The 16,800-nt window shown below is 35.8% G+C and overlaps 1 protein-coding gene across 2 annotated transcripts in view; it reads left to right on the forward strand.

The window, feature by feature from the left end:
* Positions 1–16,800, forward strand: part of CPS1 (carbamoyl-phosphate synthase 1) — a 122,680-nt gene that overhangs the window by 31,876 nt on the left and 74,004 nt on the right. Inside the window, exons 7-16 of one of the 2 annotated variants that reach the window (XM_036098744.2) lie at positions 1,885–1,974; positions 3,773–3,901; positions 4,470–4,576; positions 5,440–5,578; positions 6,230–6,307; positions 8,141–8,239; positions 9,940–10,035; positions 13,492–13,681; positions 14,673–14,830; positions 16,346–16,474. In XM_036098744.2, coding sequence (XP_035954637.1) covers positions 1,885–1,974; positions 3,773–3,901; positions 4,470–4,576; positions 5,440–5,578; positions 6,230–6,307; positions 8,141–8,239; positions 9,940–10,035; positions 13,492–13,681; positions 14,673–14,830; positions 16,346–16,474 — 1,215 coding nt within the window. Of the gene's footprint in view, positions 1–1,884; positions 1,975–2,950; positions 2,987–3,772; positions 3,902–4,469; positions 4,577–5,439; positions 5,579–6,229; positions 6,308–8,140; positions 8,240–9,939; positions 10,036–13,491; positions 13,682–14,672; positions 14,831–16,345; positions 16,475–16,800 lie in introns of those variants that run through there. The other variant, XM_078071279.1, reaches the window with a different exon arrangement.

A 16,800-nucleotide genomic window follows, 5' to 3' on the forward strand; every position in this document is an offset into this window, starting at 1 on the left:
CCCTGATGATCAGTACTGACCTTGAATGCTGATGCTGGACACAACATGCGTTCACAGGAGGCTGAAGCATAAGAAATAGGAGTTGTTAAAGACAGTGAATGTTAAATTAGATATGTAATTGCTTATATATTTGGAATTTGATCATGCCATATGCAATATTCCCTTGTTTTTAATTCTAAAATTTGTCCATTCAAATGGCATGGAACTATTTTAAATCCTGTAGTTGTTTCTAGACATTTCCCTGTGAAGTGATTCATTTGAGACACAGCATGAAAAAAGGCTATTTTTCCTTTTAGAATTGAGAACTACCTTGGGGGCTTAGTGCAGCATTTTCCACATGTGAGGAACATTGACCTAGAGAAATTCACCTTAAAAGGAATTCTGTGGTAATAAGGTTAAAAACAGTGCATAATACATTTCCTCTCTTCAAGAGTCATAATGCAAATTCATATATTCACATGTCTGTGAGGTCGTGCTTAAAATTGCTGTCATCCTGTGTGGAGAGTATAAAATGTATTTGTGTAGAGACCAGCAAAAAGGAGCCTGTCTGTATTTTTATCTACGTCAAATCAAGAGAGAGATTGCAATAGTGAAAACTGACCCTGTTTCTTAATGCTAGCACAGTTAAATAATTTCATTGTAGCTGTGATAAAATGCATATTTGTATCAGATTATATTTATTCTGTGAATTTTGTTTGGATATGGTTGATAACTTAATTCATTGTCTTGTAATTGCAATTTGATGTAGCTACAACTAGATGGTAATGTTGCTTTATTTTGTAGGAGAAGCCTAAGGTTAAAAATAAATCTGTACTTTTTCAAATTATCTGATGAGATTATCTGTAGCATTTATGGATCAGCTCAGCAGTAATTTCCCCAGATCATGGAAGGAATGGGGCACTTTTTCTCTAGAATAGTTAGCAGGAAAAAAAAAATGTGACAAACTTTACATATATATATTTTTCAAGCATAGTCTAAGGATTATGATTTCCCATTCTACAGAGTTTGTGGAGAGTGGAGAGTAGACGTTTCAGTTAAAGTAAAATGCTCTTTCAAATATCCAGGTTGCAACTTTCATCTAAAACCTTTTGGAAACATTGAAATCATCCTAAATTCAGAATATACTAGGTAACTCTCGAAGCTGCAATCAGTGTGGGCACCCAGGCTTCTAGGCTTTCTCTCTGTTTCTATTATTTCTCCTTTTATGACTTTGGGGAACTGCTTCTTGGGTAAATGCCTGTGAAAATGGATCTGACTCCAAGCAGTGCTTAAGATGTAGGGAATGATTATGATATGCTCGGGGATCCTTTTATGAAGTCTACCATTTAAATGCAAATGATTGCAAAATAACCTAAAGAGTCCAGTGGTCTACACTAGCTTAGCAATCCTCTGACTTTCACACTGATTTTACCCATTAGCCCCACTGCAGAAGCCTAATGCACAACAGATCTGCCCCATCCAAACTTTATTGCAAGTTGAGGATAAAGTGGTATTTAAAGCAGGATGTATCTATCACCACATCTGTCTAGTGCTGAATCAGGCAATAATACTTGAAAATTCCATTGCCACTGGTTGTTAATGAGGCAAAACATAGGAGAGATTATTGTTAACTATGGAAGCAACCAGTTTCTTAGGGATCATTGTTATTACTGTAATCAACATTTTATATAAAACAGCAAAGTACTCTTTCCCTCATAAAAAAGATAAAGTTTGTGGCACTCGCTGTGCCTTATAAATTGATTGTTAACTGCCAGTCACTCCCTAGTAGTTAGCAATCAATCTGTCACCAAAATAAGTGCAAAGCATCCTCAGACGTGTTTATGATATTGGGATGTTGCTCATGGCTGGTACTTCCCTCTCACTCTCTGCTTGTTAAAATGGCAGGATGTCAAGGTGTATGGCAAAGGAAACCCCACGAAAGTGGTAGCTGTAGACTGCGGGATTAAAAACAATGTAATTCGCCTACTAGTAAAGGTAAGTAATTTGTTCCACCTCAAGGGTGAGATTTTGTAATATTGATCTTTAGTGTTAAACTGATTTCCTTTCTCTGTTTCAGAGAAAACTTGTGCATTCCCTTTGGAAAGTCAGGGGATCCGCTCTCTTCTTCTTGTCTTTGATCTACAAAATAACATTTGTATCCCTGTTAAAATTAGAGATGCAGACTATGTTTTAAAAAAATCTTCAGAGGCCACAAACAGAGAAGAATGATGGCTGTTCTTACCACATATTGACTGACATTCTGAGATATGCCATGTTTACTTTCTTTGGATTTAGAGATGACCAAAAATTTGGAATCAGTTGGAGGACTCCTCCATTGGACTACACTTATTATTTGCCAAATGTTTGTAGGGATCATGCCCTGATGTAGTACAAACTTTCACATTCCTTTATATAAACTCTTAGAAACCAATTAAGATTAAACCTTAAAAATCCTTCAGGAGAATATCACCATTATTATAGTGTTTTCTTAAATATTGTTTTGTTGGGATTTCTCCTCCTCCCAGCTTTCCATCTCTCTCCTATCTGTGTCTCTCTGTTTCCTCTGACACTGCCTCAGAGGCCACAGATAGTTTCTGTTTCTGTCTCTCTCTCTATATATATATCTCAAACATGAATGTACACATGCACGCATGCACAGACATTTGCATAACACCAAAATAGTGTGAGGATAGAGGAATTCTTCAATTCACCTTCTCTTTGTTAGAGAATATCAGTGATATCCAAATCGTGATTTCAAATTCTGGTCAATTTATTAACAAAAATTTGCATTTGACTCTTCAGTAGCAGATTCTGTCAATGTCCTGTGTGTATCTCTTTCTCATTTTACCATTATAAGGCATTTTGCCCGTCCTCCAATTGCAAATGCCTGCACTTCATTGCTTGAGGGCTTTCCTTAGATGGTTGGAGCCTACTGGTAGGAAGGAAATACCACAGAATTAATGATCCCTGGAACAGCCCCAACCCAATGACTAGAGAAGGTCAGTGTGTAAGTATCTCAACTCCTTTGCCCCATGATTGAGTTATCTTGAGGGTGGATAGTCTACACTGGCTCTCAGAGTTCCCCAGTGGGCTGAAACTCTAGTTGTCCACAGTGCTTGGTAATGCATACTTTATTGGGGTGCCTCACAGTGTTGCTTTCTATTGGTACTTCTTAGAAACCCTGCCAAATAGACTTCTTTCCCTCAAATCCTTGTCTCAGGAAATGCTTCTAGGGAAACCATCAAAGATATCTTCCTATCCACTTCTACATACGAAAGTTCTAATTATCCTATCAGAGTATAGATTCTACAGATAGTATGAGAAAACCCTAGGAAAGAAGACTGATGAAAATTTAGTCAGATTAAAAAAAACCAAAACTGAAAAAGGTGAGAGGTGGACCAACTTAAATTTTACAGAAAATGGATTTATCTTTTTTTTTGGTCACTCTCTCTAGGACAGCTAGTGAAAATAATCTGTATTCCTGGGTGCCTGGTCATGAATTCTTTAGGCTCTGAAACCTCCTGAAATACGGGAAAGTGTGTTATCTATTTTTTCAGGATCAAAACTTTAATGGTGTTTTTTTCTCCACTTTTTATTGACCATTGGCTTCGTATACATCACACAAAATACAGTGAGCCACCAAGGAATTTTTCACTCCGCATTATTTGTTTGAATCATGTATTATTTTCCCCTCCCCTTTAGGGAGTGGTTAGTCAAGAGAAGGTCTAGACAAAATTACACTTTGGCAAAGAAAAATGTTATTGACTTGATCATTTTTGCCTTTCTTTTCCAGCGAGGAGCTGAAGTGCATTTAGTTCCCTGGAATCATGATTTCACCAAGATGGAGTATGATGGGCTTTTAATTGCTGGAGGACCTGGGAACCCTGCTCTTGCACAACCACTAATCCAGAATGTCAAAAAGGTGCAGTAAACCTGGGGGTAATGTGTATCTGTGTGTGAGGTGGAGGGAGTCTGTGCAGCTGAAAAGGCTGTAATCTATGTTAGGTATTCAGATATTCTTTAGTGCTCCTATCTGTGACCTCTGGGGCAGTGTCAGCTGATATTATATGGGAGGAATCCCAGTGAGGAGAAGGTCCAGAGGAAAAAAGAACCTTTCTTCAGGCAGAATAACTGGGACTGTGTCCTCTAGTTAAGAGAGCTAGAGTCCAATCTCAAAATATGTCTTTCTACACAATTGTAAAATGACAATTCATGTTTCTCACCATGACCTCAGGAGCTGTAACACCTTCGAGTTTCTGAAGAAATATTAAGTTTTGTTTAGTTTGAATATTAAGTACATTTTTTTTAATTCTAATGCTACACATTTGTCAATCATATTCTTATTTATAGTCTAGCTTTTTATTCATATTCTCTTTACTTTGTGAATTAAGAAAAAAAAGGATGTTTCATTTTTATTCCTTCAGAGGGAGCATCTTTTTTTTTTTTTTTGAAACGGTACTTCTGGTTAATAAAAATCCTCCCTTGTTTAGGTTTTGGAGAGTGATCGCAAGGAGCCATTGTTTGGAATCAGTACAGGAAATTTAATAACAGGGCTGGCTGCTGGTGCCAAAACCTACAAGATGTCCATGCCCAATAGGTAAGACAGTTATGCTTCTGTTTACAGGTCAAACTGGCTCTGAAATACTGTTAATAACTAAACACAAAAGCCTTAGAGAACTTACATGCCATTTTCTTCAGAAAAAACAGATAAATGTACTATTACATGGTTCACAGTTGTCTGACTACCTGATACCACTTTTATTGCACTTTTGAAAGGCAGCCTTCTTTAACAGTAATGTTGCTATAGTTTAAAGTTATTTTCCTTCCCTTGGCATAAATCAAGGTTATTATGCTCCATCAAATGATATTCCAAAGGAAACTGTTCTGGTTTTCAAGCTTGATATCAGAGCACTGATAACATTGTAAGACTCCAGTTTGACTTAAGAACCAGGAAGTCTTCAGATCCTCTCCATTTTACTTCCTTACCCAACATGATACCAGTTTATCCAACGTGGCGCTTTCCCCCATGGCCCACCCTCCTCACAAAGTGTAATTCAAAATGATTCAGGACAGAGTAGTCATCACTTTATCATTTCACAAAAACTCCTCTGGCTTTAAAATTACTTATCTCCCTTAACATAAATCGCTTGTATTTGTCTCTCTGTTAAGCTCGTGAGCAACTCTTAACTTTTTGTTATGAGCGCAGGTCTCCCTTTTTACTGATTGTAGAAGTTTAATAGGCCGGTATTTAACACACAGCAAAGCTTCCTGAATTGATTTTTGTTGCTAAAATTATTGGGATTAACAATTTGTGACTTTTCTCACAGAGTAATTTCCACTAAGCAATTGAAACTTTCACATTTTAATAGGTTTTTCTCATTCACTATTTTACAACGAATGCGTTTATATTCTTCTCTTCACTTTTCCTTTTCCCTATTCTTTTTCTCCTTTTCTCTCCAGAGGGCAGAATCAGCCTGTTTTGAATATCACAAACAGACAGGCTTTCATTACTGCTCAGAATCATGGCTATGCCCTGGACAACACCCTTCCTGCTGGCTGGAAACCACTTTTTGTGAATGTCAACGATCAAACCAACGAGGTAAGTGCTCTCTGTAAACCTGTTCAGTTGGCAATAAGTAATGCAGGGACTTTCATGCTCTTGTTATCCAGACACCTTGTTTATGTGGGTTTTTTGGTGTGTGTGTGTGTGTGTGTGTGTGTGTGTGTAAGAACTCTTTTTATAGGTTATTTCCCATAGCCCTCTGCTTTTTAAAAAAGTCGTTTCTGTCTTATTCTCTGATCAGTTGGCTCATTGAGATCCACTCTTTGAGTGGTTTATCAGTGACTGTCTTCCCCATTCATTGCTAATGGGTGATTGGTGGAGGTCTGTTTGGGCCTCGTCTGTGTGGGTCTCTGAGACTCACTTGGCTCTGAAGTAGCCTTTAAGAAGACCTTTGGAGAAGTAATTTAGGAGTTGGAGATAAGAAGAGGATTTGAGTTTATTCTGAACAGCCCCTGGGAAGGGGGTGCCCAAAGACTATAGACCAAATCAATTGTTTTTATTGAGGGAACCACATTTGGTTGAGTCCTTGTTGGCCTATTTTTATTATGACTGTTAGCTGTTAGAATGTCCTTAAGCATTTAACTCAGTTTTTTTAAATTTGAACTTTATTGTGCACTGAATAATACATAGCCCTGGTTGACAGTCATTGTTACAGAAGGAATTTCTTCCTATTTCTTGTTCTTTCAGGGGATTATGCATGAGAGCAAACCCTTCTTCGGTGTACAGTTCCACCCAGAGGTCAGCCCGGGCCCCACAGACACTGAGGTATGTCAGGAAATTAGGCCTATTGTAAACTTAATTTTTCTTTTTAATCAGAAATGTATTTATTTGAAAACTTGAGAAACAAACATCACCACCCCAGATGATCTGGGGTACAGAACATTTTTCAAGAAGAGTGCTTTGATAACACACGTATATTGCATTAAGATTTCCCCCATGAATATCATGGAGGAAATTTCTGTCTTTTTTAAAATTTAAAGTGGGAAAGCCCTGAAGAAACCTGACGCGATGTTATTTTTATTTAAATCGTTATCATTCTAATATATTTAGTTCTGAAATTTACAGTTGTTGTACTATGCAAATGAATTCCCTCTTGCTCTCTTGTTCTCATAACTGAAATGAAATTTTAATCCCCCATCTGTGACTTCACAAAAATCTCTATGGCAACTGGTTGTGTAGCCAGGAAGAGAGAATAAACAGCAGCAGGAAAAGGAAGAAGGGCAGGGGTATGCGGGAGGGGAGAGGGCATGCATGCACATATTACATGAGTCAGATGGCTTAAGAAAAGAACCAGAAGGAATGCTTAGTGGAGTTTTGTTTTTAATTTAAATACTTTTATTTTGTGTGTGTGAGCTTTGGTTCAGTGTTCAAAGTCACCTTTTCAAACGAGAGCTTGTGGTGACACAGAAAATTCTGGAAAGTCTGGTGTGACTTCCTCTCCCGCACCCTATGGCCTCTGGTAGTAATACAGACAGCTCCTCCCCATCAGCAGATACTCTCAGAAAATACACCTAGGTAAAATGAGGAGAATCAGAATTTTCCCTCTGTAAACTCTACTTTCTCATCCCTGAATTGCCTTTTCAGATATATATGTTTTGTTCATTTTTTTTTTTTTAAGATTTTATTTATTTATTTGACAGAGACAGACACAGCGAGAGAGGGAACACAAGCAGGGGGGGGAGTGGGAGAGGGAGAAGCAAGTTTCCTGCTGAGCAGGGAGCCCGATGTGGGGCTCGAACCCAGGACCCTGGGATCATGACCTGAGCTGAAGGCAGACGCTTAACGACTGAGCCACCCAGGCGCCCCTATTTTGTTCATTTTTTAAATATTTTTGGGAAATGATTCTAAATAGCCCAAATCAGTATGATATTATCAACCCATGATGAAACGCATAAAGAAAATTTGGTTACATACATCTGTTGCCTAATGCATGCTGAATACTATTTTTTTTAATTTAAAATTTAAATATTTTGCCCATAGTAGTACTTCAGATTAGGAACACTGAAATTAAGACCTGTGATATTGAGTAGCGCTTAATTCCTTTTCTGTCCTGCCAGATAGTTGCAAAATGAGTATCTTTGTTGAAATTTGTGATGTCTAGTGAAACAATAGAAGTAAATTCATTGGTAAAGTTTAAGAATAAGCTTTGGAGATATTTTTAGAGCTGATAGAAATTTTCAAAATCCAGTTATTTCTAACTTTAGGATGTATAAGTAATAGAGCTTTAATTTCTTTGTATAACTACAGTTTTATTTAGAAGAAACCATTTAGAAGAAAATAACTCATAATTAAGGGGATGAAAGCTTGACATTCTCAGAAGGCATGATCTGAAATGTTCATTGTCTGCTGAAAACTTGCTTTTGATAGGATTTGAAGTGAACAATTAGAAATGTTTATTTGATCTAATTCTTATAGTAGTAAATATTTAGTTTTGCCAATTTTGGCAGAAAAGCAAAAAACAAATATTGCATATGAATACTTATCCTAAAAAATTATTTGTTGCTTATTTGAAGTTCAAATTTAACTGGGCGTGTGTATTTTATCTAGCAACCTTATGAGTTTTGCGGCTTCTAACTAGTTGGTTCTATTTTTTTCTAGTACCTATTTGATTCTTTTTTCTCACTGATAAAGAAAGGGAAAGGTACCACGATTACATCAGTTCTGCCCAAACCAGCACTAGTTGCAAGTCGAGTTGAGGTCAGTATATGTGGGCTTCTTTCTGGTTTATGTATTTTTGATTTTCTCTATCATGATAATATTTTTAAATGAATGATGTTAACTATTTTAATGTCTATAAAAGATGATTGGTAGTATTGTAATTACCCATTATTTTAGTATCTAATTATTTGGTCTGTTCTTGCTGGTGTTCATTGGAATTTTCATGTTTTTGATTTAAAATCATATCTTTTATAGTTTACTTCTTCTAGAAATTTGTAATAAAATAATTTAATAAAGAATAGGCTTTTAGTTTAGAATTTGACACATTCTATTACTTAAACTATAGTCTTATGTATGCTTGAGATACAGTTCAGATTACAGAATCATTATAGATGATAGAACTTTTTTTGTTTCAACTACAAAAATTATTATTCAACATTGTGAATAGAATAATATGATTTTACCTGTAAAGTAGTACTATAGCACAAACTTGAGTCCTTATTTGTGTAAATGCATAGGTTAACATGATAAGGTTTCTACCCATTTTCTTCATAGTTACTCCATATATATACCTACATCATTATTATATCAAATTTAGAAGAATGTATATGTAGTTTCAAGTATATATATATACATACTGACTCTTTTTATAAATAAAGGAAATTGAATTACATGTTTACATGAAATGATAATTTGAGTTGGATGATCTGTTTTAAGGATTTCCATGGCAGCCTCTTTTCCTGAGATGGAAAGTTTAGAGGTAATCCACCCACTCAATGTGGAATCAAACTGTGGGTTCTTGGTAGCATAAGAAGTCATGTGCTTACTGTGTAGTGTTCTTCTCAGAACATCACATTCTTCAGACGCTTTTCTTTTGTTAATGGTGAGAAAAAAGATATAATTTGGGATTCAGCAGTGCCTTTGCATGTAGTAGGCATCCAATAAATGTTTGTTGAGGCAAACCAGGTTTCCCAAGTCCTTGTCTTTTGCAGTGACCAGGAATATCTTTCTCCTCTGAAGCGTTTGACACTTTTGGCTAAAAAATAAGCAGAATCATTATCTGCTTGGAATTCTATATACAATTTGTAGAATTTCAGTATATTGCCAAGACATGAACTTTTTCTTATTGTATTTTCTGTAAATATTTCTGGCACAAAATGTAAAGGTGAAAATGTGATTATGAAGGTGCACCCATGTCCCCTTGCCTTCTATGTTTTCATTTGTCTGTTATGGAAGACCCAGAGTCTTGCTTTGTCCAGAAGAAAACCATGGAATGTTCAATGTAATACATTTAAATTTTATTTAAATATATGTAAGAATACATATATATATATATACACACACATAGATGCATATATTTACATTTATATTTATGTAGTTATATTTAGATATTTATGTATCTTTAAGTAAAATGTAGACCTCGTCTCAAAATATTTACTTAAGTGAAAAAAAACTTCCTGAACTTTGGAAATTGCTTTGAAATTAGAGATGTTTACATTCTTAGTCTTTTTCCTGATGAATAGCAGACCTGTACCCTTGAAACAAATAATACATTATGTTAATTAATTGAATTTAAATTAAAAAAAATTGTTAGTCTTTTTCCTAACATATTTTTCGAAACACTGCCCTTTAAATCACCATGTAAACCTAGACAATATAGTTAGACTTCCCCGCTCTTGAAATTGCCTTTTTTCCCCATCTTACTCACCAGAGCAATGTCATTTTCTTATTGCTTACAGGTTTCCAAAGTCCTTATCCTAGGATCGGGAGGTCTGTCCATTGGTCAGGCAGGTGAATTTGATTACTCAGGATCACAGGCTGTAAAAGCCATGAAGGTGAGAGATCTTTGTAAGAATTAATATACTACTTTAATGAGTCTAATTAGTATTTTATAATTTAGATTTATGACACTACCTCTTTTCAAAGTCACTGTAATTGATTTTATCAACTATTTCTCACACATCTTATATTAAAGAAACTTTGATCACAGGTGAAATTTTTAACTTTCTCAAACTTTTTTGCACACCTGCAAATCAAGAACATAAGAGTGATCTCCAAAATTATCTATGTTACCACCTATTTATACTGAAAACATAAAAAAGCCATGTTTACAGATATTACTCATTTCTTTTGAGGCAGTGAGCATTTAAAATATACTTGTCTTTTGTATGAAAGAGGGAATCTGGGTATCTTTGGTGCTCTAAGATGTTGTAAATGTTCTAGAGGATGCTTCAGGCATTTCTGTGGTTGAAATGGCAAGATCAAGTTGAGGGAGCAAAGACAACAAATGCCTTTTATCCAGCTTTAGAAGTTGTTACCTGTCACTAGGGGACCCCATTTTCCATCTATGACTTGGGTTGGATGACTGACCAGAATGATTTGGCAGATTTTCATGTGGAAATGAGGATTTGATACTCATGTTGGGAAGAACACCGTCCCTGTCCCTTCAAAGCCTCTCAAGATCTCCCCAACCCTTTGTCATAGCAAAGCAAACCTTTAGAAACATTTCACTGTATTTATAAAGTATTTCTGTGAAAGAGCTAACTTGGCTTCTCTTTGCTGTCCTTATTTCCTTGGATAGTCCCCATTTTGGTGCTGATCGGCCATCCAGGGGCAATGTGAGCTCTTCTGTGACCCTGCCTCTGGCTTTGCAGTGTAAAGACATTCACCAGAGACCTGGCTAGGAGGAAGCCACACAGAGTAGGTGGCAGGGGACTAAGACAACAAACACAGAAAAACAGTTGGCCAGCATTTTTTTTTCTTTTTGTTGTATTCGTAAGCTATACCCAAAGATTTTCACCTGACAGATGTCTGTTGAAAAAAAAATAGAATGCAGTCCCCAATTACGTTACTCTTCTTCCCATTTGTTTTTACTTTTTAATACTCTTCTCCATACACATGGGTACACACACATATGCACATGTGTTTTTCGTGCACATTTTCAAGGAGCACTTTACTTCATTGTATTATGATTCAATTTCTCTTTATTTTTTTTATTTTTTTTTTTTTTAAAGATTTTATTTATTTATTTGAGAGAGAGAATGAGAGAGAGAGAGAGAGCACATGAGAGGGGGGAGGGTCAGAGGGAGAAGCAGACTCCCTGCTGAGCAGGGAGCCCGATGTGGGACTCGATCCTGGGACTCCAGGATCATGACCTGAGCCGAAGGCAGTCGCTCAACCAACTGAGCCACCCAGGCGCCCTCAATTTCTCTTTATATAATTATAGGATGTCCAGTGGTTTAGATTGGTTAGAACACAATATAAGTATGTTCAGGGTTTATAAATACATTTAAGTAGCATATGGTTTTCTATCCTATTTGGTAGTTTTATAAAGAATTAATATAGTTTCATAGCTTGCATTTTTTTGTGTGCTTTACATCCATTATGTGAAGTTACATATTTTAACTGAAGAATAGGAATTATTAGCAATAATATTATGATTAACTAGGAAGTTAGTAGAAATGAATCTATGGACTAAATATTTATTTAATTTTTAAAAAGATTTTATTTGTTTATTTGACAGAGAGAGATAGTGAGAGAGAGAGAGAGAAAGAGAGCGCACAAGCAGGGGGAGTGGCAGGCACAGGGAGAGGGAGAAGCAGACTCCCCACTGAGCAGGGAGCGGGATGCAGGACTCCATCCCAGGACCCTGGGATCATGACCTGAGCCAAAGGCAGACACTTAACCAACTGAGCCACATAGGCACCCCTATGGACTAAATATTTAAAAATAATCAGATGGTGCATGTATTGTAGCCAGAACTGTATTAAAAAATATATATACATAAAATGTATAGTTTGAAATAATTTTAAGTTTTAAAATATATGGACATTCATCACAGTCATTTATGGGACCTTTACCTATATAATTTGATTTACAAAAATAGCTGTATTCATTGTATAACACATTCAGTAAAATACTTACAAATATACTTAAGTCTTTTGGTGCTATTCTTTAGTAGTGAGACCTTCTGTAACTTCTATTGATGGCGTGTTCTCAGTTTGGACTTAATTATTTAAATTCCAAGCTATATTTTAAATGCATTTGCTTATCTGTATGTGTTTGTTCAAAAATTTCTTAGTAATACTTTTTAAAAACCAATGTCTTAAAATCTTGAGAGATGACTCATATTGAGGAAAGGGCATAGAACTTGAATCATAAGACTTGGATTAGAGTCTTAATTTTGCCATTTGATCAGCTAGAAGATCTTTGGCAAGTCATTTAACCTTATTGAATGTCAATTTTTTCATCTGTGAGGTAGGAATATCTCTTGTAGTCTTGGTATAAAAATCAAATAAATTGATAAAAGAGTACATTATAAGTTTTAAGGCACTATTTGAATTTAAAGTAATATGAAATATTTAATATTTTATTCAGATCCTCCCCCAAGGACATATAGGGCTTTCAAGGATGATTTCTATACTCTCATCTGAATTTTTGTTGATGTTTTAGAAGAGTTCAAAATTGACGTGGTAATAGGTAAAATAATAAGAGCCATATGGCCATATTTTATAATAATTATTTTGCTGTATCGCCCTCATCCTAGTTTATAAAGCTATTATCCTTCATAGCCTACATGAAGAATTATTTTTGAGGTCTCTCCAGATGTCAGAAATAAGATAGAGCTATGAATACCTTTATACATACACAGACACACAGACATTTTTATTTTATTTTTTTGCCATATGGTCATTTTCTTTTACTATAGTACGTATCAAGAGTTGTATGATGCTCTTTGTTAAAGCAATATTGCAGGCATGAAAATCTAAAAAGATGGAATCCAGCAGAAGGCTCTCAGGGCTTCCAGCAAGGGAATACATCATCTTGCATTTTAAATGTGCACTCCATGTTGGTCTCTGACAAACATTGGAAAGGGAAGCTTCTTTGATGTTGTCTCTGGTTCCATTTTATATTTTACTAATTTTTAAAATATTTTAGTCTTTTACAGTCAGTGGAGCTATAAAGTTCAGTAGTATTCATAGACCTCTAGTCAAATTCTATAGAAATTAACTCCAGTTTTGCTTAATACCTCTAGCAAGGAATTCAGGGTGAACCTCATGAGGTAACCAGTTCTTTTTGAATAGATTTATTTTCAAGCAATTTTTTCCTTCCTCTCACTAAATGTTTGTCTTCCTTTACCCTCCATCCCATTCACCAGTCCTATTACTGATCTCCACAGCCCACAAAATAACCTAAAATTTTTATCACCCAATACAGACCCTTCATTTGAATATGATCATTCTCTCCTTTAGACCGTATGTTCAGATTCTCAATCCTTTTGTTTCTTTCAGGAAGAAAATGTCAAAACTGTCCTGATGAACCCAAATATTGCATCAGTGCAAACCAACGAGGTGGGCTTAAAGCAAGCAGATACTGTCTACTTTCTCCCCATCACCCCTCAGTTTGTCACTGAGGTCATCAAGGCGGAACGGCCAGATGGGTTAATTCTAGGCATGGGTGGCCAGACAGCTCTGAACTGTGGTGAGTTCTTTTAAGTTTAATTGCAGAGTTTTGGCCCATGCATTTATGTGTAATATTTTTTGTTTGACTGTATCTAACAATTATGCTCTATGTGTTCATAAAAGCTTTTCTTTAATATGTGAGGAAGCAGGTAGCAAACAGCAACCTGAAAATGTCATATGATAAATATTACTGGTTTATTTCACAGAACAGCTGAGGCACAAAAAGAAACCTTTTACTTTAATGCTCTGGGGTGGCCAAGTGAGATCTCCCTGCTCCATTTCAGCATATTGCTTTTCTCTGTTACCATTGAGACCCTGAGAACGATTATGAATAAAAAATGAGATTTAACATTGATTAAATGCTTTGTGCTCTTACATGTTGGCCTGGTAGCATTTGGCTTTCACATATATTTTCATGATAACATAGATCAGTCTCTCTACCATCCCTTCATGCATCTGCTGAGCCCAATACTCTGTCCTTTTTACAAGGCTTCAAATCTTTGGAACTAGATCATGAATGAGAATCTCATGAGCTAGTCAGGGTAAGCAGTTGGCGAAGTAATTTATATGTCAAATATAAAAGTCTTAGCCAAGGTCGGATGGCATGTTAAATGAAAACATTATTTTGATGATTTTTAACCCAGATAGATACCCACATCACTGGGATTATTTAAATAAGAGAATCTCATTATAGGATTGGCCCTTAGAAGGAAAGGGAATATACTAAAATCTAGAGGTTCACTGTATCCTATGATTTTTATTAATGAGGATAATAAAAACCATTTGGAGAAGGTGGTAATATAAGTAATGTCACCAGCCACATATTTTGCTAGAATGTCTTCAGAATTTCTCTCTTTTTTTTTTATTATCTTAAGTACAATTCTATTGTAGACTGTGATGGCTTATTGGAGTTAATTTTAAGGTTCAAAAAAGTTGTATTTCAGGTATGTGTTAAAAAAGACATAAAAGTTTGAGATTTTAAAAACTGATTATACTTTGTTCTTCTGTAGGAGTGGAACTATTCAAGAGAGGTGTACTCAAGGAGTATGGTGTGAAAGTCCTAGGGACCTCAGTTGAATCCATTATGGCCACAGAAGATAGGCAGCTATTCTCAGACAAACTGAATGAAATTAATGAAAAGATTGCTCCAAGCTTTGCAGTGGAATCGGTAAGGAATCTTTGTTCTGGAGAAACAAGGTCATTATTTTGTCTTATGTTATAGGGAGGGTGATTTGTCATGCATAAAAATAATAGTTAAATTATTATATTTGCATGTATTATCTTCCAGAAATGTGTTAGTACCTCAGAGACTTTGTGTATTAATTGCAGCATTCCATGCTGAAATGTTTGGGATAGGTATTAATATTTTATGAAAAGGGAAGCAAAAGCCCAGAGACAAAGCGGTTTATCAACGGATGAAGTGCCGCTGAATATCAAATCTCCTGAATTAAAACAAAGAACCATGTCAACCTACAATGCCAAAGTGATTTTTACTTTCTGGGATCAGTTACGTATCTTGTGTGTGCAAATGACCTGCAAATGGGGAATGATGGGATTGAAATTTTCTTGTTAGAATGGAATAAACATCTAAAAATGAAATCATCTAGAAAAAGCCATTGGATCTGATCAGTGAGATTCATGACTGAGAAACTTGTGGCTTAGATGTTTAGGGAGGAAAGATTATTTCTCCTTTTTGTTAATCATTTTCAACTGTAGCCTGTGCCTATTGATAGGCTATTACAAGGCACCAAGTTAAAGTTGGCTTGCTATATATCTGTTTTTGTCCCTGACTTTATTCTTAATTTTAGACATGTAGTCAATGAAGTGGGGGTTCTGGAGGCAGTTTTTGATGCAACTTTCCCATTGCAAAAGTAGGCATATCCTTAGGGAAAAGGGCAAGTACTGCTGGGACAACTAAAATGGGCCATGTACGTTTCAGAAAAGAATGCTACCAAGTACATACTATGTTGCAGAGCTGTCAGTCAGGAATAGTCCCAGGATAGCTCTGCTGAACATTTGGAAAACTCCTGCCATACATTTATTCTTTCATTGCCAGATTTAATTATGTCCTTGCTTCTTCAGGATGAGAAACAGGCATATGGAAAAGGTGTAATTACATTCCCATTGGTAGTGTAATAATATTCCATGACAGAAAAATATAGCCACCATATGTTGTATTCTGTAAGGTAAAAAAAAAAAAAAAAAAATCCAAGCTTCTGAGACTACTCTCTGGCTGAACTTGAAAAATGAAAATCTCTTTCTATACAGTATTCCTAATGGCCTATTGCAGTAATATCAAGTTCATTTCAGCAGTAGAAAACCTTGTATCATTAAGAGATGAAGACTTTTAAACTGAATTTAAAAATTCAATATGGCTCCCGTTCTCAAATTCATAATGATTATTTCATTTTGGGCCATTGTTTCATTTTTTTTATATGGCAGACTGAAATTTATAACAAAAGATAAGAGAAAGCCTTTACTGTGTATTAAAAAAATCCTACAATTTTACTTAAAATTTGTAAAACAGCACTTGTTTTTCAGAAGGAAATGAAGGAATAATACAGCATTTCTATAGTCATTCTCCCCAAAGAAACTGATTTACCTGATTTGCTATACTCTCTTGGTGTGGTCTTTTCTGTTAATGTAGTCAGCTTTTAAAACTTTGAGTCTTTCTTATCGATAGATCGAGGATGCTCTGAAAGCTGCAGACACCATTGGCTATCCAGTGATGATCCGTTCTGCCTATGCCCTGGGGGGGTTAGGCTCAGGCCTCTGTCCCACTAAGGAGATCTTACTGGACCTCAGCACAAAGGTATGTATTTTCACAGACCAAATTCTTACCAACCAAGAAAACGGATTTGATATGCCCTTTCAGTTAGAGAAAGTTATGTAGATGAGAAATGACCTTTTCTCTATTATTAAACCACTGTCATGTTTTCCAAAAGTGTTGTCCAAAAGACAGTACCTTTGGAAGGGAAATGCAGTGCAGTTATTTACCTTGGAACACAGCATTAGCCTAGACGGGACTAGGAAAACTGATGGTCACTCTGACTAATGGTGATCATGCTAACTGATGATGGTCACTCCATCTTTATTGTACTATTTGATTTCAGTGGTATAAACTCAATTCAGTTCCAT

Source organism: Halichoerus grypus, chromosome 4 (assembly GCF_964656455.1).
Source record: "Halichoerus grypus chromosome 4, mHalGry1.hap1.1, whole genome shotgun sequence".
NCBI classification, from domain to species: domain Eukaryota; kingdom Metazoa; phylum Chordata; class Mammalia; order Carnivora; family Phocidae; genus Halichoerus; species Halichoerus grypus.